Source organism: Lynx rufus, unplaced genomic scaffold, assembly GCF_022079265.1.
Source record: "Lynx rufus isolate CCGP_SWC_20201006 ecotype Redwood Valley unplaced genomic scaffold, mLynRuf1.p SCAF_10, whole genome shotgun sequence".
Classification (NCBI taxonomy): domain Eukaryota; kingdom Metazoa; phylum Chordata; class Mammalia; order Carnivora; family Felidae; genus Lynx; species Lynx rufus.
In genome coordinates this window covers 24,723,844-24,747,620 of record NW_025814824.1, presented here as the reverse complement: position 1 = coordinate 24,747,620, position 23,777 = coordinate 24,723,844, and the positions used below count along the sequence as shown (strand labels likewise).

Here is a 23,777-nt window from a genome sequence, read left to right as displayed (position 1 = left end):
TGAACACAGGTGAATACAAAAAGAGGCAATCAATAAAAGAATAAATCATAACCATAGAGAACAAACTGAGGGTTGCTGGAGGGGAGGTGGGCAAGGGGATTAGTTAAATGGGTGATCGGTATTAGGGAGGGCACTTGGGGTGAGCACTGGGTGTTGTATGTAAGTTATGTGTCTAGAAATTCTACACCTGAAACTAATATTACACAGTCTATTAACTAACTGGAATTTAAATTAAAACTTGAAAAAAAAGTGTTTACAAACATATGTGTCCAAGCCCATGGAAAGTGCCATATACTTAACTCTGAAATGACACTATGTATAAACTTACTTTCAACTAAGATCTTCTTTCATTAAGATAGAAGTGTTTGCAAATTATGTGTGGAAGCCTATGGAAAGTACCATAGACTTAAGCCTTTGGAAACTACACTGTATATAAGCTTTGTTTCGACTAACATCTTCCTTCATTAAGATAGAAGCGTTTGCAAACATATGTGTGGGAGCATATGGAAAGCACTGTATACTTAAGTCTTTGAAACTACACTATGTATAAACCTTTCGAGTAACATTTTCTTTCATTAAGATAGAAGTGTTGATAGGGGCACCTGGGTGGCCCAGCTGGTTAAGCATCTGACTCTTGACCTTGGCTCAGGTCATGATCTCATGGTTCATGAGTTTGAGCCTGCATCAGTGTCTGCGCTGACACTGTGGAGCATGCTTACGATTCTCTCTGTGCCCCTCCTCCACTCTTGCACATGCGCACACACTCTTTCTCGCTCTCTCAAAAATCAACATTAAAAAAAAAAAGTGTTGGTAAACTTATAGAAGCCTGTAGAAAGAGCCATATGCTTAACTCATTGCAAATACAGTACACTGTGTATAAACCTTCTTTCAGCTAACATCTTTCATTAAGACAGAAAAAACAAATAAAATAAAGGTAAGTGTTGTTCTTCACAGAACTCTTGAAACTATAGAATGCACATTCAGTATTGAAAGAGTGACTGTGGAAAGTATCATACTGGATACCAAATAATTGGAAATTACCATTACCAAGTAATGAAAAAACACTGCCAAGTTTAACAAATACGTTATGTGCAAAGATTACTAGCTATCTACCAGTGCACCAGCTCCACATAACCCTCCTTTGGATGAAGCAAACAACCTCGCAGATAGTATTGTTCATTATAATCTCTAAGTAAAGAATTTTATGTGGAAGCATCTTTAAAATTTTTTTTTCAACGTTTATTTATTTTTTTTGGGACAGAGAGAGACAGAGCATGAACGGGGGAGGGGCAGAGAGAGAGGGAGACACAGAATCGGAAACAGGCTCCAGGCTCTGAGCCATCAGCCCAGAGCCTGACGCGGGGCTCGAACTCACGGACCGCGACATCGTGACCTGGCTGAAGTCGGACGCTTAACCGACTGCACCACCCAGGCGCCCCATGTGGAAGCATCTTTTAAAGAAGTTTCGTTTGAGCTAGAACTGCTTTCAAATGGGACATTTTGAATGAAATGGACTCCATTTGGAGAACCACATTTCTAAAATACAAGGGGAAGAAAGATTTAAAACTGTGTAAAGAAAATGAAAGTTACTTACCACAAATACTTTAATAATTGTGCTTTTTTTTTTTTTGCTTTTAGCAGTATACCTATTGTATCTTGTGAAAAGATGGCAAGTAGCTCCAGTACGACTGTTTAATATTTATTACATAAAATGAAGCACATTACTGTGTCACCAAGATTTATCTGGGAGAATATCAGGTGCTGAATTTACAGCAGATTGTAACTCAGAATATAAAAGTATTTTGATCTAGATCAAAAGAGCAAAATTAAATCCAAGTACAAGAATAATCATACAATTTTTAAGCAATATTAACATTTTACAGCAAGAACAAGATATCACCTGTCAGTTCTTTTTTTTTTTTTTTTTAATTTACATCCAAATTAGCATATAGTACAACAATGATTTCAGGAGTAGATTCCTTAGTGTCCCTTTCCCATTTAGCCTATCCCCCTCCCACAACCCCTCCAGTAACCTTCTGTTTGTTCTCCATATTTATGAATCTCTTCTGTTTTGTCCCCCTCCCTGTTTTTATATTATTTTTGTTTCCCTTCCCTTATGTTCATCTGTTTTGTCTCATAGAGTCCTCATATGAGTGAATTCATATGGTTTTTGTCTTTCTCTGACTACTTTCACTTAGCATAACACCCTCCAGTTCCATCCACCTAGTTGCAAATGGCAAGATTTCATTCTTTTTGATTGCCGAGTAATACTCCATTGTATATATTTACCACCACATCTTCTTTATCCATTTCATTCACCAATGGATGGGCTCTTTCCATACTTTGGCTATTGTTGACAGCGCTGCTATAAACATGGGAGTGCATGTGTCTCTTCAAAACGGCATACCTGTATCCCTTGGATAAATGCCTAGTAGTGCAATTGCTGGGTCGTAAGGTAGTTCTATTTTTAGTTTTTTGAGGAACCTCCCTACTGTTTTCCAGAGTGGCTGCCCCAGTCTTCATTCCCACCAGCAGTGCAAAAGAGATCCTCTTTCTCCGCATCTTTGCCAACATCTGTTGTTGCCTGAGTTGTTAATGTTAGCCATTCTAATAGGTGTAAGGTGGTATCTCATTGTGGTTTTGATTTGTATTTCCCTGATGATTGATGTCGAGCATTTTTTCCTGTGTTGGTTGGCCATCTGGATGTCTTCTTTGGAGAAGTGTCTATTCATGTCTTTTGCCCATTTCTTCACTGGATTATTTGTTTTTTGGGTGTTGAGTTTGATAAGTTCTTTGTAGATTTTGGATACTAACCCTTTATCTGATATGTCATTTGCGGGTATCTTCTCCCATTCTGTCGGTTGCCATTTAGTTTTGCTGATTGTTTCCTTCGCTGTGCAGAAGCTTATATGTGGTTTTTTAAACATTTATTTTTGAGAGACAGCAGTGGGGGAGGGGCAGAGAGAGGGAGACACAGAATCTGAAGCAGTTTCCAGGCTCTGAGCTGTCAGCACAGAGCCCGACACAGGGCTTGAACCCACAAACTGTGAGATCATGACCCGAGCCGAAGTCTGATGCCTAACCAACTGAGCCACTCAGGAGCCCCTCTATGTAAATATGTTTAAAATGTAAAAATATATATCACAAAGTTAATTAGTTAAAAAAAAAAAAAAGAAGAAGCTTTTTACAAACATCTCTTGTTTTAGTACCCTCCACAGGGCAGTTCCATGCTCTATTAGAAAATGAAAAGAATCCTAGATCCTAGCACCTTAAATAAAAATAACTATTTAAATCCTTCTAGGAAGAGACTAGTCTGTCTGTCTCTCTCTGTCTCTTTCCGACTTATGGATATGTTTGGGGCTCTAGAAGCCTTTAAATGTTCATTGTGCATTTTTGTGATTTAAAAAATAGGGAATTTTTGAACACCATCCAAGTTTTAAAACTGCCCTTTAACAAACATAAATGACTAAAATGGGAATACTATATGTTGAGTAGTAATCTGTGACTTAAGATCATAATGATGTGGTCATGACTTTCCCTGGCTCCTGAGAGTTGATTGTGTGCATCTCTTCCCAACTCTAAAATCAGTGATATCCCAATGACATGGATAGTTTGTAATTGGTCATGTGGGAATATTTACAGCATGGAAATTGGCAACATAAATGCTGCAAATCAGCACCCCCACCTCCACCCCATCCAATTCATCAGCATGCCTCTGCTTAAAAACTAAGAGTTCTGAATATAAACTTTCTTTCATTAACTGTCTTTTCTTTAGAGAAGCTTAACATGTTTCACAAATAATTCTATCAAGACAGTCTGGTGCCTCCTGAGCCTTAAACAGGAAAGCAGCCCAAACAAGAGAACTTAACTCAGGTGAAACTTAGAAAATAATCAAAGAGTGGAAATAAAGTAGAAGAATAAACAGAGTGTGGCATGCATTGGACCAAGCCCCTGCCACTTTCTGATAGTGTTACTAGTAGGAAAAAGAGAAATCATTGAAATAATCCCCCCTTCCTTAGTTTCCTTTGCTCAATAGTTGATTTCTACCTTCAGCTGCTCACCCAGGAGAAAATAAAACTGTCCTCTGATCCTTGGAGGTAAAACCATGGAAGCAGTTTCCTGATTCTGAAAATCATGCTATTTGGGGCTAATGTCTTCAGTATTTAATATAAAACCTTTCTTTTCTTTTTGTTCTGGATTCCTCAAGTTATTTAATCCAGGTCCCTACAGTTTTATTGCTTTTATATTAATCAGAGATTCAGAAGTATTACTTATTCAGCCTTTCCCCTAGATAGAAAACTCTGAGTGTCCATCTAATAAGAACGCATCCTTGATGAGAATTCAGAAAACCCAGACTGCATGTTTGGCTGTGTTGACCGTTTACTTGATGATAGTCATTTAGCTGTGCATTGCCTGGGTCTCTGTTAAGTCTTGGGTTTTAGATACCGATGATATGATTCATAAGGGTTTGGGTTTATCCTTTGGAGCCCTTTGGAATAAACGCAGTGTTGAATAATGTGGTAAAATAAATTTAACAATCCAACTCCAAACTAGAAAAATACCTTTTACATTTCACTGATGGCTATGTTCTCTTCCCTTTTACTGCAACATGACCTCTTTCTTTTCTCATGCATGCTTAGTACATTTGACCCCAACAGATCTAGTTTCTACATTGAAGGAAAGCTACTCCTTTTGAAATATTTGTTTTTCCCCCAATGGCCAGCAGCTCCCAAAGTATGTTCCCCCTCCCGGCTTTTCTCTCTCTGTTTCTCTCCCTCTCTCTCCCCTGCTCTTATACTAGCTTGCACAGCAGTGAATTTAAAGGTACAGCATTCTAAAACAATAGCTAGTTATGTAAATTATTTTCCAGAGTCTAAACTCTTACAAAATAGGTCTAGACCCAATGTACCTATCCTGTAAAGTTTTCATTTAATTATCAAATTCAGCCTGTGCTTACAATAAAGATCTAATTCCACTGCTCCCTTAAGATGCGTTTTTTATACTTAAAAAAAATTCAGATACTTCCTGGATACTAGGAATAGATACTACACAGATAACTAGGGCACAACTCAGCCCCTTTGGAAGTTGGAAAACAATATTTGTACCAACAAATTTTAGCTGAATTTTAAAATGAACACTGAATTTTTAAGTGAGCTATGTATGGAGGGTACCAGGCCAGCCACTGCATGAATCCTCTGTAACATCTGTAATACCAAATTTTCATTTGGCTTTTACATGAACACTCACAAGTCGATTTGATCAATTGTTAAGCACCTCTAATTATTAAAGACTGTTCGTTTCGGATGTACTGAATCTGCCTCTTTATCATTTTCACTCATTGGTCTTCATTCTGTGCTCAGGAACCACATGACTACACATCACATATTTGAAAACAACTTCCATGTTCACACCAAGGCTTTTTCTCACCCAAGTTGGACTTTCCTAGCTTATTCAAGGTTGTGTAGTAGAGTGGTTAAGAGCACAGGCTCAAATCTGGCTTATATCCTGGGCCATGACAATGCTAATATTCTGCTTACTGCTACTGCTATAAAGAATAAAGTCCTTTGTCTCTGACCTGAGAGCCTTGTGTCTTCCATCCACATCTGCCCATGAAACTGCAGCGGACTGGGGCGTCTGGATGGTTCAGTGGGTTAAACGTCTGACTCTTGATTTCGGTTCAGGTCATGATCTCACAGTTCATGAGTTCAAGCCCTGTGTCAGCCTCTGTACTGACGATGTGGAGCCTGCTTTGGATTCTCTTTCTCTTTTCCTGCCTCTCTCTCTCTGCCCCTCCTCTGCTTGCACTCTCTCTCTCTCTCTCTCTCTCTCTCTCTCTCTCTCAAAATAAATAAATTAAAAAAGTTAAAAACCAAAGAAACTAGTGGCAGACTAAGCTTGTCAGCTTGCAAGTTGGCAAGTAGAGGCTGATATTAGTATATGTGCTGCCGAAGTGAGCACAGTAGAGGCTGATATTAGATCACCCTCAGCTTCACCCCATTGTAACAATGAGTCCTAAGTTTTGCCATCTTTCAGAAAACAGTGACTCAGACGTGCAGTACATCGAACATGAAAGGGAAATTCACAACCGCTATGGGCAGAAACCAGGCAGACTTTTAGAATTTGGGCTGATCGGCTGGGGGGATCAGGGACTGGTCATACAATGCTTGTTAAGAATGGCAACAGCTGGAGGCATCTGAGCGGCTCAGTTGGTTAAGCTTCAGACTTTGGTTCAGGTCATGATATCACCTTTGCTCAGAGCCTGGAGCCTGCTTCAGATTCTGTGTCTCCCTCTGTCTCTGCCCCTCCCTTCCTCACTCTCTCTTTCTCTCAAAAGTAAACATTAAAAAAAATTAAAACAAGAGAATGGCAACAGCGGGGTGCCTGGGTGGCTCAGCCAGTTAAGTACCTGCCTCTTGATCCCAGGTCATGATCTCACAGTTTGGGGCTCTCTCTCTCTCTCTCTCTGCCCCTCCCCTGCTCTCCCCCTGCTCTTGTGCTCGTGCAAAAAAACAACAACAACAAAAAAAACAACAGTTAAGCTGTCTTTCCCTTAAGTCTATCATGCTAATCTTAGATCCATCCAGAGATGATAGTAAGGGGTCTGAGTTTTTGTTCTTGTGGTTTTGTTTGTTCACAATGCATCCATAAGGAGTTTGGGGCCTCTCAGAGAGATTTTCCTTAGGCAGACCAATTCCTGTGAGAAACCATAAATGAGCCATTTTAGATGAGTATTAAGGCTCTTACTGTCCCAGTTTGGGTTTACAGTGCTGATGAAGTAACCCCCTGAAGATTGAGAAACATACCCAAAGAAATATAGGTAAGTTCTTGCAGTCAGCCCTTCCATCATGGAAAACTTCCCCCTAGCGTTTACGTTGAATTTCGACAACAGGCTGCAGATGCGTCAGAGTGAGGTGGACTCCTCAAAAGAGGTCATCGGCCAAAGAGCACAAACCGCAGCCACGGCTGGGAAAAGTGTCTATGACCTGCCACATTTCCTACGGCTGAACTAGTCTGAGCAAATGATGACTCTGCTGTCTAATGCAGGGCTTTGGGTGGACTGATAAGATTGGAAGTCTGTTTGATTAAGCTGCAATCAGCCACTGCACTTCTTCAAACAAAGACAAGGCACCTTACTTCCAGCACGTAGTCACCCTCCTTACCTGCCTCTTGATCCCTCCCTCCCCCTCTATGCCAACTCGGCTGCTTTAAGGGAAAGGTGATTAGAGGAGAGCCAAGGTTTCCCTGTCACCCAGGAGAACCAAAGGTCTGTGCACCTGACAAGTATGCTGGGCAATTTGGGGGAGGAGAGGACCTCGAACTTGTATGGCTGTGTTGGATACTCGGGCCCAGATGTTGTTACTTTTACGTCTGAATATATAGTAGAAGTTGATGTGGTGTATCCTTGTGTTTCCTCTCCCAAAAGTGCCAGAGGAGATTTTTCTGATTGGAGAGAGCTTCAGGTAGAGAAATGCTAGTACCTTCAACACTCCACAGTTTGAGCTATTAGTCTGATGATTTTGCTGATCAGCCCCTCTTCTTGTAAGAGGTTCTACTTTGGGGTTTGGGACACACCCCTTTTGAAAAGCAGCTATTGGTTTGCTGCTGAGCTCTTGCTGCTGCAGTGGAAGGCCTGACTGATAAAGGCCTTGCAACTCTCAGCATGACACTCCTATTTTGGGATGGGTCCACTTGGACTGAATGACTGCCAAAGTGAGAAGGGCTCCCTAAGCCTCGCTTATCAAATGGAAATGGTATGTCCAAGATTGATGGTTTCCCCTAAATGCCTGGGTTTGATTCATTGATGGTTTGGCTACACTGAAGCCTGGTAGGTTTCAGAACCGTAACAGCTGTTCAATCTCAGCGTCACCGTGTAGAACCAAAAGTGAGGAACTCAGTGGGCAGAATCCAAGGCCACTCTCTTTATCTCTGCCCAATAGTGCTCTTGTTACATTTGTGTGGAGCTTTGGGCTGTTGCCAATGGCCTGGCTCTTTGGTCTGAACTTGGAAAACTACAGGCTGACAGATGGAAAATATCCCCCTTCTTTGGGGACATGAGCTATGGAAACAAATCACAGCTGCTGAGCCAACCACATGGACCTCTCATGTCTTAGGTGTCCCTGGAAGGGGCCGTTCTGAGGAGACCAACTAACTAGAGTCCAGCTGCTGACAGAGCTTTGTGCTGGACACAGTCCACACCAATCATGGACCGGGCACAGAGAACAGGAATTAATGTTTCCCATGCAAAGGCTACCACTGCCTGCCAGGATTGGACTCCTGACAAAAGGTGACAGACACATTTGTCTCACAGCAAATGAGGCCATGCCGCATGAGTATGACCCCCACCCACTCCTGGATTACATTAGACTTTTGATCCTCTCCCAGGGCCATTGGTGTGCCTCACTGCTGGTGACACTTTGGTGTTACTGGTCTAGTCCAATTGACTGACTCTAGTCACACCACATGGCCCTTGAAGTCAACCTGTCATGTGTTAGTCTTTCTGGGCCGTTTGCTGTCTGACAGTGGTATACTTTTTTATTGCAAAAGCCACTCAACAGTGGGCTAATGACCAAGGTACTTAATGGGCTTTCCATGCTTTGTATTATCCCCAGACATCTGGTAGTGTTGAGTGTTGCAACAGTTCACCTCATAAATCAATTCAGAAAGCTTTCTTACTCTATAGCCCTTACCTCCTCCTAGTTCATATACTTTAGTTGGGGATATTTTGGCCGCTGAATGTGTCTGTCCCCAGAAAGTCATCCCCTCCTCTTGGCCACTTCCTAGATTATGATAAAGAAGAATGGGTGGGGTAGAGAGTTTACAAACCTACTTCAAAAATCCAGAATTCTGGGGGCCTGGGTGGCTCAGTCGGTTAAGCATCCAACGCTTGTTTTTGGCTCAGGTCATGATCTCAAGGTTTGTGAGTTTGAGCCCCACGTCGGGCTGTGCACTGACAGTGAGGATCCTGCTTAGGATTCTCTCTCTCTCCCTCCTGCTGCCCCTCCCTCTCTGTCTCTCTCAAAATAAATGAATTAATTAAAAAAAATAATAAAGTTGAAAATCCAGAATTCTAGCCTGGGGCATTCCTGGGCATGATGCTTCTTTCTTTGCCCTAATGGTGATTGCAGGCTGGCCTGGTTGGCGTACCCTCATGGTGGCAGCCCAGCCAAAAGGGGGTCTAAGGGATTTAAACTTAATTCTGGCTCAGCTACTTGGATTCTCCTGTTGGACTGACCTGAACCTAGCACATCCAGGTAATAACTACCTACCTGAGTACATTGCATTCTGAGTTCCCCTATAGTGGCCCATGAGGGCCCAGATGGGGAATATAATGGGTCTCCGTAAGTTTTAGGAAAATGTCTTTATCCCTTTTGCACCTTACCCTCTGGACAAAAGGTCTGGGTGTGAATGTGAGACCATTCGGGAAAAGGTAAAATTCTAGCTACTGGAATAGAAAACACTGGTGTTTTGGTGGTGGATATAAGCAATTCCAGCACCAGGGAAAGAGACATCTTGGACCTTGGGAGGCACAGGAGAGGAAGAGATATTAATAATCTTCCACATTTCCAAGCTATCTCTGGACCTTTCTTAAGTACTCAGGTGAGGTTCTCCTGAACTAACACTAAATTTAAAGAGCTGCTGGATCAGCTGTGTCCCACCAGACAACTCTGACCACAAATGATCACCGTTCTCCATAGATTTAATAGGCCAGTTGAAAATGGCAGGGAATTGCCCAGCTCCTGCACCTTTCTTGCAAAACATCTGTCAACAGGGGCACCTGGGTGGCTCAGTTGGTAAAGCGTCTGGTTTCAGCTCAGTCACCATCTTGTGGCTCATGAGTTCAAGCCCCTTGTCGGGCTCTGTGCTGACAGCTTGAAGCCTGGAGCCTGCTTCCGATTCTGTGTCTCCCTCTCTCTGCCCCTCCCCTGCTTGCACGCCTGTGCCCTCTGTCTCTGTCTCTCTCAAAAATAAATAAATGTTAGGAAAAACATCTGTCAACACCTCTATCTTTCCCACCCTCATTCTCGTAGCCTTTACTAGTCATTCTGTGGACTGGATGATGCCACCTGGACAAACAGAACAGTTTTGACTAGACTTCATAAGTAAGGATTAGACTCAATTCAAACAGAGCTAGGACACTGAAGGCCTACCAACCATCTAAGAGGCGACAATGAAGACGCTGCCAACCTGTGCCCCCCAGCTGATGTAGATCACATTTTGGGGGTTCCAAGAATCATAAACATTCTTTCCAGGTAGACCATGTGAGCTCCCAGGACTGTACTTCTTAAGTGGAAGTCAGGAGTTAACTTGCTTGAAAACAACAGTGCCTTGGACCTTAGGGGTGTTCATAAGACAACTTCAGGTGTTTAAGAAAATACCATTAGCATATCACAGAGCCCTCAGATAACAGGGAGAAATGTCCCAAGTGACGCTGCCCTTGATTGCTTGGAGGAGTTTCTCAGAGAGAACTTGCTATTTATATGTGACCTGTGTGCAGTTATTCTTAAAATGAGAACCACCCAATTAGAAGAGGTGGAACAAGATTTGTCCTGACTTTTGCTGAAGAGATCAATGTATCACATTGGCCCTGGAAGGCATTCAAGTAAGCTTCAACTCACTGCTCGGGGTTGTTATGATTGATATAATTGCCCTAGATTTCCTCCGTGTGGGCCATGGCAGAGTATGTACAATTGCTGATGCATCCCACTCTCCTAGATTAATACCTTGGGCCAAGGGGAAAAGTCGATGCAGAAACAATATGTAGGAGGCAGCCAAAGTAGACCTTGATGGTTTATGGGATTTGTTCAGCTGGTTGAGTCTGGACCCCTGAGGAGTGCAAGTATTAATACTAATGGTTGGCCTCATCCTGCTACTTAGAATCCTGTTGATATCAGCTTTATTAAATGCTATATGAGGGCACCTGGGTGGCTCAGCTGGTTAAGTGTCCAACTAGATTTTGGCTCAGGTCATGGTCTCACGGTTTGTAAGATCAAGCCTCAGGGCTCTGAACTGATGGGGAAAAGCCTGCTTGGGCTTCTATCTTTCTGTCCCTCCCTTTCTTGTTCTCTCTTTCTCTGTCTCTCTCTCTCTCTCTCTCTCTGTCTCAACATAAATAAACATGTAAATGCTATATGAAACAAGTTGAATGGGTTTTGCCCCAGCCTCTGTGGTCAATTTAATCAGGATGACAGAGTGGCACACTCATGGGAAAGTTGGCTAGAAGCCAAGAAATTGTAGCAACAAGGGGGATATTACTGGGAGATAGCTCTTCATGGGTATCTTATAATTCTGCACATTTTGTGAATATAGGCACTGACTGCATGTGGTGGGCAATGTAATAACTCCCCCAATATGTTCACATCCTAATCCCCAGAACCTGTGATTCTGGCACTTTACATACAAAAGAGATTCTGCAGTTATGACTCAGGATTCTGAGATGGGGAGATTATCCCAGATTATCTGGGAGGGCCCAATGTCATCACAAGGGTCCTTATAAGGGAGAAAGGAAGGCAGGAAAGTCAGAAACTGACAATGGAAGCAGAGATTGCAGTGATTTGGCCCCAAGCCAAGGAATGTGGGCAGTTTCTAGAGGCTGAAAAAGACAAAGAACAGATTCCCCTCTAGAGCCTCCAGAAGGAACACAGCCTCTGATTTTTGCCCTTTAAGATCCATTTTGGGAGTGCCTGGGTGGCTCAGTCAGTTAAGCGTCAGACTTTAGCTCCGGTCACAGTCTTCCAGTTCATGAGTTCGAAGCTGTGTTGGGCTCTGTGCTGACAGCTCACAGTCTGGAGCCTGCTTCGGATTCTGTCTCCTTCTCTCTTTGCCCTTCCCCCACTAATTCTCTCTCTCAAAAATAAAACATTAAAAATTTCTTTTTTAAAAGATCCATTTTGGACTTCTGTCTTCCAGAATTGTAAAATAGTAAATCTATGTTGTTTCAAGCCAGTAAATTTGTGGTTATTTGTCACAGCTGCAATAGGAAACTAATACACTGCCTTTGTTCTGGACTAGTTTTTCAAGGGTATTTGTATAGGGAACAGTCATTGAAGATGTAATATCTCCCCACCCAGAGCAAAGGGCTGTATGTTTACTGCTCATTTAAAAGATCCAAGTTCCCCATGCTTGAGGTTCCTCTCTTAGAATGCACCCCACTGCATGTGCAGGTGTCACTGGCCCTCTCTGCATCATTCTGCACAAGTTAGGACTTGGGGAATTGGTGCAAGAAAATGTAGATACACCAGCTACTGCTATTGCTGTTAGTAACAAAGTACTTTGTTTCTGACCTAGGAGTCTTGTATCTTCTGCCAGCATTCATGAAATTGTTAGCTTATAAATAGAGGAAAACCTTGGACTGTTCACAATTCTCCATAAATTATAGAACAACTCAGACAAACCATAGTGTTGTTCTGTCTTCACTTTTAACTCACTTGGCAACTGAGATAAGAATTATATGGATGAAATGGAATGATGAGAAGACTATATACACTTAAAAAAGAAAAAAACACTTCTCAGCCTCCTGTGTATGATATCTTCTTGAGTGCTACAGAACTTCCCAACATCCAGAAGCATTTTTGTTCCCCAGAAGCATTTTATCCTCTGGAGTTCCTAGATGATTTGCTTCATACAATAGGTTTTGTACACTTTAGCCTATTTCTCTCTGCCCTCAGAGAGTACCAAAATTTCCCCATGGTTCCTTTGCTTAGTTCACACAAACATAATGGCACACTCTTCATGTAATGTAACCTCCGAGGTCAGGAAACACATTGAAAATACATGTGTGTTGAATAAACTTGTCTTCTGAAAAGAAATCACTGGGCTTGGAATTCCATACAAAATAAAACCAAGCTTGAGTCTAATTTTAAAAATATTTATTGTTGTATTTATATGTGTCCAGGAGAACCTGTCTTACCACTTCTGTAAGATATTCAATGCTCGCCCTAGGGACCATGACTCAGGACAGCAGTAGTACCTGCTCATAAAAGAGGTCAAAGGAGAATAGTCTTAGAACATTTTTAGGCATTTTCATAAGGCCTGAGTAAATTCCAGTCTCCTGATAAGAGCTGTGTGGGTAAAATGCAACAACCGAGGTTAAATGCAAGTTCATAATGGAATCCTGGAAATACTTACCAATACTGGGGAAAATCTATAAGGTTTATCATGAGTTAAACTGACTCAGAACTAAAGAGACTTTGTAGTGGAATATAATTCTTTGTACAGCAGTGGTTCTCAACCAGAGGCAATTTGCCTTCTGGGGACATTAGGCAGTGTCTAGTGTCATTTGATTGTCATGATAGGGGTATGTTGGGCTGGGAGTGCTACTACTGGCATCTAGTGAGTAGAGGTCAGGATGCTGCTAAATGTCCAACAATACACACACACACACACACACACACACACACACACACAAACCCACAATAAAGAACTGTCTGGCCCTAAATGTCAGTGGTGTCAAGGTTGAGAAACCCTGCTGTACAGGAAGGATAGGGGCGCCTGGGTGGCTCAGGTCATGATCTTGCAGCTTGTGGGTTCAAGCCCTGCATTGGGCTCTCTGCTGTCATCATGGAGCCTGCTTCAGATTCTCTATTCTCCCTCTCTCTGTGTCCCTCCCGCACTGGCGCTCTCTCTCTCTCTCTCTCTCTCTCTCTCTCTCTGAAATATTAAAAAAAAGTAGTGAGGCTGGCGTGCTTGAATGGCTCAGTTGGTAGAGTCTCGAAGTCATGAATTCCAGCCCCAGGTTGGGTATAGAGATTACTTTAAAAATAAATAAATAAAAGTTGAAAATTTTAAACAGTGAGGCTGGTGGTAGAATCATTCTGTGTCTTGGCTGTGATTATGGTTCTCCAAATCAATACATTGGCTAAAACTGCATAGACCCACACAAACACACCCATACACAAATGAATGCAGGTTAAAAAATATAGTGAAAACTGACTACGGCATGCAGTCTAGTTGAGGTCAATTTCCTAGTTTGATATTATGCAGCAATTTAAGATGTCACCATTAAGGGGGGAAGCTGGTTGAAGGGTACCTGGGACTTTTTGTACTATTTGTGCAACTTCCGATGAGTCTGTAATTATTTCAAAATGAAAAGTAAAAATATAGTGAGACTAGAACAAAATAAGGACCACAGGGGTATTCTTCGGAGGCTGGCTGTATCTCTCTCTCTTGTGCGCTGCTGGCCCTCTCTCTGCTTCTGTATGTTATGCAGTGCCTGGCACAGCTGTAGGATCCTACTTGGCAGCCTTTCTTCAAAGTTTGTGGTGGCTGTATTTCACCCAGTGGTCTACGGTTTCGTTGGCAAATCAATAAAGTAAGCACCTCTCATCGCTACCGCCTCTTCCTCAGCCCTAACGCTCAGAAACTTATTGAATGTTTTACTCCATTCCCTTTGATTTTGAAGCAGCCCTGGAGATAGTTGCAGACCGTTCCTAGGCTGTGGACCACACTGAGAACAGCGCTCTAGCAGAATTTCTATTTCTCACCACTGTGTCTTTCTCATGATGCTGCCCCTCTTAACACACTTAACAAAATCATACCGATTCCTTAAGGCTGGCTCAAATAATCTCCTTCAAAATTATGACTCACCCACTTTGCCCTTCCTTATCCCAAACGGGAATGAATAATGTTTCCTTCCTCTGAACCTATTGCAAAGCAGTTTCAAGGTATGTATGTACAGATCTATTATCTTTCTATGTGTCACTATGCCATAAATCTTGGGAAAGACAAAGGTGTATAAAATGATCTATTGCTCCAAATGAATTTCCTCTCCAGTAGAAACAACAGTTCAATGGTAAATGCTCTCATGCCAAGAAATTAGTTTGAGCATTGGGGTGAGCATTCAAGGACCTTGTCTAATAAAGGAGATGTACACACAATTCAGTGTAACACAAGGCATGACACCAAAAAGGTCATAAAGCTATATGGAAATACAGAGTATTTAGAGAAAATTTCTAATAAAAAAAAGTTATCAGGGATAAATTGATAGGGAAAGTCACATTTCAGGTGAGGCAGCAAGGGTGGGTAAAACAATGGGGTCAGTGTGAGAGGGAGGGATTTCTACTTGCAGTGAAATTGTTGCGTTGAAGCCTTGATTCAGGAAAGTGCAGGACAAGCTTGGAGAGCTTAGTGGACTTGCTTACTTGGGAGGAAGTTATGAATGAAAAGCAAGGTCTTTTGGCCAGAAAGGGCCCTGAACACCATGGCACAACATTAGATATTATTCTAAAACTTTGGTGAGAGCTAATGAAAATTTTTTTTCCAGGTGTCATAACCAAAGCTTAGTGGGAGAAGGATAAGATGGCACCAACAGAGGAAGTTGGAGACTTTACACTGAGGCAGAGGAGCCTCTGTAGGAGGTTATTGCTGTAATAATCTAGGCCAGAGTTCAGGAGTGTGTGAACTAGACTGATAGCAGGAGAAATAGTTATAGATAATAGAAGCTATGTTACAAGTGATGAATTGGTAAGTGAATTGTTCTAATAATTATGGAGGATCAGAGAAAAAAAAATTGATTCTGTTGGCCTGGGTGTTCAAGGAAGGTTTTAGAGAGGAGGCAGTGATAATGGGCACAATGGGGGGGGGTCTAAGGACTTAAAGAACAATCAGAGGTGAGAAAAGTATAATGTACAAGTGCTTCTAACAGGTGGTAATAAACATGTCTGACTGCAGTGGAGTGTATCTACAAGGTAATGGGAGTGAAACTTGACAGACCAGGAGTTACTTGTGAAAGGCTTTGAATTTCTAGTTAAGAAGCTTCGGCTTGGTGTACCTGGGTGGCTCAGTTAAGTGTCCCACTCTTGATTTTGGCTCAGGTTCGTGACACTGACCATGCGGAGCTTGCTTGGCATTCTCTCTCTTTCTGCCCCTACTACACCGCCCTCTCTTAAAAAAAAAAAAAAAAAGTGTGCTCAATGAATTTGTGTTGATTAATTGATTCATTTTGTCAAGGAAGAATTCTTCTACCATAGGATAACCTTTTATACTTTAAGTTTGGTTATTAGGACCAACAAATAGGGACCTATTCAGTTAGAGCTGGCTCATATCAGCTGATGAGAACTCACTGAAAAAGTTTTAGGAACTTTGTGAGCAAGTTGACCTCAAGGTGGTAGCTTGAGATGGGCCATTTTGCAAATATTTACATCAAGGAAACTGCCAAACGCTATAAATCAAAGCTTGTTTTCTGGAGAGTTGGTCATTAAACATTTACCAGCATGTCACTGCTATCTCCCCCACTTCTACTTCCCATCCAACTAGGCTCTAGGTTTTCTGAGGACAGAGACCGCGTCTTCTTTGTCTTGTATTCTCAACATACTATTTGGACATTAGTCATGCGCAATTAATGTTTATAGAATAAATGAAATATTATTCTTGTAATTTTTCTCTAGACTGACCATTTAATTAAAAAAAATTATTTAGAAGAAAATACCTCAAGTAGGCATGTAGACGCTGTGGTTCCAATGAGATCCTTCCCTGTGGTTCAGATCAGATCCTATGCCTGTTTTTGTAAGTGGCTTTAGAACACAGCCACTTATTCACGTGTGTATTGTCTATGGCTGCTTTGTGCTACAGGGCAGAGGCAGAGAATGTATGCCCTGCAAAGCCTAACATACTTACTATCTAGTCTTCCCTGAAAATGTACTGATCCCTATTCATACCCCCACTGCCAACGGTTCTTTCAAAGGTAAGATTACCTCTAAAAAGTGGCATAATAATTATACTGTATATTCTTAGAAATAAATTATTTTATTTCATAAATTGTGCACATACACCATTTTTTAGAAATTAGACATAGATAATTACAGAGCAAGTTCATAAGTGCAGGGTTAGAGATAGTGATTGGTTGTCCAATGGAACTTTCTACCTTGAGAAGTAGTGATTACCTCACATCTAGACGTATGCAAGTAGTCACCCTTCAGCAGTGGGTGTCCTTCAGCAGAGAGCCTTGAGTAACCTCCTCACCTTATTGAACAATGCTGCCAGAAATTTAGCTGATGTCAAATGAAGTCTATATTGCAATTTATTCTTTCAGAACTTCTCTTACGCCCACATTCCAAAGGGGTTCTGCTAAAAGGTAGTCTTCACGTGACTGTTTATCCCCGGAAGAGTTGGATTGTTTAAAAACAGAAATGCAGAATGTCTTTGTATAGTTGAGTCACAGAGGGCTGTCAGGGTTTCCATTTGCGCAGTACTGATTAATAAAGTTAACGTCCTGGGTTCCATATTCCTTACAAGTCATCTTTAAAGACAAATGATTACGTCATTTCAAAATCAGAATTCTCCCGGTAAAAATAATAAACATATTTCTTATTTGTACCCATACCATGCTGAAAACAATTTCCCAACTGCTTTTACTGACAACCAGAGTCGGAACTGCAGCAGTTAATCTAATTTGATAGACTATAAATTGAACATCTCGGCTACATTAAACTGCCCCAGTTGGATGGGCAGTCCGGGGGCACCAGCCTGTTTCTGTCCCGTATCTCTTGAGGGCTGGTGTTTAACAGAGAATTTGGGGCGCTCGCGCAGGGCTGTCAGGAGAGGCACTGTCAACAGAGGTGGCCTGATCGCCAGACCAAACCGGGCTGACCCGAGGGCGGGACGCCCTGGCGGTGGGGCAGTGACTCCGCAGGATTGCGCAGGGTGGCTACGGCTTCTACTCCATTTTCCCTTTCGTTATGAAGAGGATCATTCTTCCATTAACTCAGCTTCCAACTCCCGCGCACGGGGCAGAAAGATCAAGCATTTTAAATCCTACAAGTAGGCAAATGGAAAGATGTGAAGTAACAGCACACCTCGCCTGCATTTCCACTCCCCACCCGTCGAGGTACCGGCAGCGCGCACTGGTGAGGCGAGCGTGACGCCGCGGGGAGGGGCTGGGCATGGCCACCGCGGGGTATGAAGGGGGCGGGGGACACGACCTGGACCACCAGCGCGCAGGCGCACCCGCGGCTGCAGCGCCCAGTGGTCGAGCCCCCTTCTAGTAATTTCGCTAGTCGTGAGGTCATCACAGCGCGCCGTTACAGTGCTTCCCAGAACCCCCTACCTAATTTTTTTGGCGAAGGGAATGAAATGAAAGAACTGACTTCTCCCACCCCGCTTTGCTTTTAGTCCTCCATTCTGGCTGCGCCCACCGTCTGAGCAATGGAGCGGGAGAGGGAAAGTAAAGCAGCCGGAGCTGGAAGCAGGGCCGGCCGGGCATGACTCGGCGACGCCGCCAGCTGAGTTACCCGGCGTGCCCCGCGCGGCGCCGGCCGAGGGACGTGGGGGGAGGGGCGGGGAGGAGGAAGAGCGGCGGCGGCTGCGGATGTCGCTGCGACCCAGCGGCGTCTGAACACACGGCGGCTGCCGAGCGCCCGACCCGGGCCTGCGCCGGAGCCCACACCGAGCTCCGCGGCCCCTCGCCTGCCAGGGCGGCCCTGCACCCGTTGTCACTGAGGCGGCGTACCCAGCATTCTCCACTGCCCGGGCCGGCCGGCTCTGCCGTCTGCTGGCTCCCCCTCGCTCGCCCGCTCCCTCCTGCGCGCCTGAGTCACCGCCGCCGCCGCCATGGCCGAGAGTGGTGAAAGCGGCGGCCCTCCGAGCTCCCAGGACAGCGCCGCCGCGGCCGAAGGTGCCGGCGCCCCCGCGGCCGCTGCCTCCGCGGAGCCCAAGATCATGAAAGTCACCGTGAAGACCCCGAAGGAGAAGGAGGAGTTCGCCGTGCCCGAGAACAGCTCCGTCCAGCAGGTGAGGGCCGCCCTGGCCTCGGGCCCGGGTGGGGGTGGCGGCAGGACCTCCGCCCGCGGCGGGAGGAGACGGTTTCGGAAGGGCCTGGGAGGGGATCGTCCCCCCGAGGTGCGCTCGGCCCCTCTCGCGGGTGTCTTCCCGAATTAGATCACACCCAAGTGTCTGGGTGTGCTTCTTGGGACACCGCAGAGGCTTGTGGCGGGGCCCCGCGGCCTGTTTGTGGGACGCGCCGACGCCGCTTCCCTCCGCGCCCTCCTCCTGCTCCAGCGTCCGCCGACCACCAGCCTCCTCCCCCAGCTCCCCGCCCCCCGCCGCCTCCCTCCGGCTCCTCACAAAGGAAAGGGACCACCGCCGGGCTCCGGGCGGGGTGGAGGCTGGGCTAGGGCGAGGGTTCGCTCTAGCCTCCTCTGCGGTTTTGTCTCATGAATTAAAAAAAAAAGGGGGGGGGTGGGGGTGGAGTGCTCATTGTTTTACCTGCCTGCGGGTTTAGGCAGATTTTGGGGTGGGGAGCACGTGTACCTTTAGTTTTGCGTTTTGATTGCTGCAATTGCTACCTTTCAATCTTCAAGAAAAAAAATTAACCGTGACGTAGAAATCGCTTTCAGTCTCACATCTTAATAGTACTAGGTTTGAGGAGAAAGGTGGATGACTTTCATTGATGACTTGCTGTTTTCTTTTTAGTATATTTATCTATCATCCTTTAGGTGCTAGTCGTTGGGAAGGTTTTTGTTTGCTTTTAGAGGGATGATAGCCACGTTTTGCAGATACTAGCAGTTACAATCGAATAAAAGAACAAAATTGGAGTTAATAGAGAATATCACCAAATAATTTACTACGTAAAATCTGTTCAGGTATACAAACTTTGCTGTTTAATTAAGAATCTTGAAGAATTCCAACAAATTTGTTTTAGCTTTTTGTTGAATATACATCTCAGAATATTTCCCATAATTGTCGAATGGATCCCTGATCATCTCAGATAATGTGAACAGGTTCTGAGGAACCAGTTCCTGAAATGTACCTATAAGTCCCCTCCCCTACCCCCCAGTGAACGATTGGGATATTGGTTTATATAGTTCTGAAAGGTGGTGTGTTTTGTAAAGCAGTAAATAGACTGTGTCATCAAGTGAGAAACTTTTATCACCTACTCTGAATCACCATTTTTTTTTTGTATTCTATAAAAATTTCCCTTAACATTTTTGTATTTTCCAACATACAGGAAAATTGAAAGAATTGTACAGTGAACATTCCTGATGTTTGTCACCTGCAGTTGACATTTTGCTGTATTTGCTCTATCACACAACTAATCATTTAATAGTCACTTTTATTTTTTGGATGCATTTCAGAGTAAGTTGCAAATATCATTAAATGCTTTTCACACATACATACACCTGTGTCATTCAAAGCTGTAGAACTTTATAATTCTTAAGATGTAGAACTTTATAATTGACTAGAAATTTCCTTCTTGCTCTTTGCCAGTCCCTTCAGTCACTCCCCTCCATCCACCACTGTTTTGATTTTTTTTGCCATTAGTTTTACCTGTTCTGCAACTTCACAGAAGATTTTTTCAGTCAGCATAATGTTTTGAGATTAATTCTTGTGTGTGCTTTCAATTTCTTTTTATTGCTTTGTTTTCCACTGTATGAATACATCATAATTTCTGCAGTCTCTTGTTGAGGACTACCTGGGTTGCTTGTGGTTGGTTGCTGTGAACACCCATGTACAATTTTTGTTGTTGTTGGACAGATGCGTTTTCTCTTGTAAAAGACTTAGAAGTGCAATGACTGGGTGATAGGATAGTTGTAGCTTTAGATTTATAAGCAGCCATGTTTTTAAAAAGAGCTTCTATCAACTTACAGTTCCACCAAAGGTGCTTGGGAGTTCCTGTTGCTCCACATCCCTGCCAGCATTTGATAGTGTCAGTCTTTTTCATTTTAGCTTTTCTAGTGTGTGTGTAGCCATATTATCTTTTGAAGCCCTGGGGTCTTCTTTCTAGGATTCCTAGTTCAGGTTTCTACCTTCCTACCTGCTTTCAGCATTTTATTGTATAAGCTAAGAAAAAAAATCAGTATTTTATAAATAGAAAAAATCATTTAAGTCTTTTGATGATGTTCTGTCTGTAGGATTGTTTTTACATCTTGTGATGGTGAAGTTAGAATTTTAAATTCTGTGGATATTTTATTTATTAAAAAAAATTTTTTTAATGTTTATTTATTTTGAAGGACAGAGAGACAGAGCCGTGAGCAGGGGAGGGGCAGAGAGAGAGGGAGACAGAGAATCTGAAGTGGGCTCCAGGCTCAGCTGTCAGCACAGAGCCTGACGTGTGGCTTGAACTCACGAGCCGTGAGATCATGATCTGAACCCAAGTCGGATGCTTAACCTACCGAGCCACCCAGGTGCTCCAAATTCTGTGGAAATTTTAATTTTTCTATTCTGTCACCAAAGTAAAATTTTGATAAAATGAAAGCTTTTCCAAAGCAACTTATTCTGATGGCAGTGGAATTTTTATTCTGAAAAATGCTTTATATTGAAGCAGAAAACACGATAAAAAACACGTGACACTGCATCAAGAACCTGAAGACAAGTTGAACTGTCTTGTGGGGTCTAACTATATGTGTTAAGGAAAACACAAGAAAATATGTGAGTATAAGAAAAGCAGTTTTCAGATGATTTGTAAAATTCTACTTGAAGCACAATAAAGTATGTCATTTTGTACCTTAAATTTTTCTTAGAGGGTTTAATAGATTTAAACTATATGTTACAGATTAAAATTTGTCATTAAAATATATTTGATGATACTAAGATTCCATGTTCAGTAAAAAATTGGGAAATATTTCAAACTGAAAAATTTAATCTTAGAGATAAAGATAGAATTCTAAAAGGAGAGCATTGAAGGCATAGGTTTTCTGTCAGGCAAATTCCATATTCTACAATTTGGAATCTTTTTCAGTAAGTGTTTCTGTGTAATGTAAATTCTGTTAGTTCATTATGCTGAAATGGTATTTATATGAATGTTCTAATAATTGGATAAAACTAAGCTTTCTGGGTCAGTTGTAAAATATGTTGTCAGGTAGTAACTAATTTTCCTGTTTTGCCCTCAGGTTCTGTTTGAGTGTGTATAACCAACAGGCAGAAACAGGATACCTTAATACAGTTGGTATTTAATATTACTTGTTTGGGGTTGATAACAACACTTTTTTAAAATTAAAGGGACATTTACTTTTCAGCGAGCAGTCAATTGAGTAATGTTTAAATTTCTAACTAAAGGTAGTTAGAATGTGAACTTACCTGTGTGTTTCAAGGTGGTTTTGTTAATAGGGGTTTACATAAGTAGATAAAAAAAATAGTTTAAGTGTGTAGTGGCACAAAGTCCCTGTGTATGAGATTATTATTCGATTAATTATTCGTTTTCTGCTATCGGAAATAGTTTGAGGACCTCCAAATGTCAACAAGTGAGATGAAGTCCAGAATGGGGGTCGGAGGTGCACGCACGTGTGTGTGTGTGTGTGTGTGTGTGTGTGTGTGTGTGTGTCAATGAGTCATTAAAATTAGTGCAGAGAATGGACAGGAGCTTCCAGGGAACATCTAACTAGCTTGTTCTGGGATTCTGTAAGCTCTCTAGGTTATAGTGTAAGATGGTGAAATACAGTTACCCGAAATATTCAGGCAGCCTATATTCAAGTTTTAGAAAACATTTTCAGGGCACCCGGGTGGCTCAGTGGTTAAGCGTCTGACTCTTGATTTTGGCTCAGGTTGTGATTTCACGGTTCATGAGATCGAGCCCCACATTGGGCTCTGCACTGACAGCGCAGAGCCTGCTTGGAATTCTCTCTCTTCCTGTCTCTGACCTTACCCTGCTCATGTGCGGCTGCACGCGTGCTCTCTCTCTCAAAATAAAGTTAATTTTTTTCATCACTTGAAACTTTTAGAAAACTATCAGTGTAACATAAATATTGTATTGCATATAATTGAGCCTTATCTTGCTAAGGGAAATTGCAGTGTATCAGGGTCATTATTATAAACATTGAACATTATACTTTATGATGGGTCCAGAACTGTGCTGTCCACTTTGGTACTACCAGCCCATCTGGCTGTTGCATGCTTAAAATATGGTTGAACTGATTTGGAATGTGCTGGAAGTGTTAAAATACAGCAGATTTTGAAAACCTGTGTCTGGCTTCTATCACTTAACATAATGTTTTCAAGGTTCCTTCATGTTAAAGCATTTATTAGTTCTCCCTTTTTATTGCTGAATAATATTCCACTGTGTGAGCATATATCACATTTTATTTCTCCATTCATCAGTTAATGAACATTTGGGTTGTTCTTCTTTTTGACTATTCTAAATAATGCTCTGTGAATAACTCAGAAGGTTTTGTGTGGACATCTGTTTTTGTTGAGTGTGTACCTATGAGTGGAACTGCTGGGTCATGTTGTAGCTCTATGTTTAACTTTTTGAGGAACTGCCAAACTATTTTCCAAAGTGGGCCATACCATTTTATATTTCCACCAGCTATGCATGAGGATTCCATTCCCTGTAACATTTGTTATTGTCTGTCTTTGATTATCACCATCCTAGTTGGCTGTGAAGTGGTATCTCATCGTGATTATTTGGCTTCCTATTGCGCAAACAGCAGTTCTCAGTGTGGTCTGGGGGGGTCCCCAATACCCTTCTAAGAGGACCATGAGATCAAAACTGTTTTCATAAGATTTCTGTTATTTGTATTTCTCACTCTAATTCTCTCAAAAATCAACAACACTTTTTCAGAAGCTGTAAGATGTGGGATATTGCAACAGATGTGAAAATCCAGTTGTCTTCTGTTATGAGACTAAAGTAATCTGCAAAAATTTAAAACTGTGCTACTCTTCACACTGGGGAAATATAGTTACTTTTTATAAGAATGTTATTTATATTGACATGTAATGAATTTATTATTTTTAAATGAATATTTAAAGATGCCTCAGTTTTAATTTTTAATATAGCAAACATCAGTAGATATAACCTGCATAAACAAAAACTCAGGTTTCAAATTTACAAAGTGGTATATCCTAAACCA

At 42.4% G+C, this 23,777-nt stretch overlaps 1 protein-coding gene across 4 annotated transcripts in view; it reads left to right on the top strand.

Annotated features, from left to right (window-relative positions):
- The first annotated feature begins 18,296 nt into the window (after positions 1 to 18,296).
- UBQLN1 (ubiquilin 1) overlaps positions 18,297 to 23,777 on the top strand; it is an 84,373-nt gene continuing 78,892 nt past the window's right edge. For 2 of the 4 annotated variants that reach the window (XM_047102672.1, XM_047102656.1), the window contains exon 1: positions 18,297 to 18,723. In XM_047102672.1, coding sequence (XP_046958628.1) covers positions 18,544 to 18,723 — 180 coding nt within the window. In that variant the 5' untranslated portion in view covers positions 18,297 to 18,543. The remainder of the gene's footprint in view (positions 18,724 to 23,777) is intronic. The other 2 variants (XM_047102664.1, XM_047102648.1) reach the window with 1 other exon arrangement.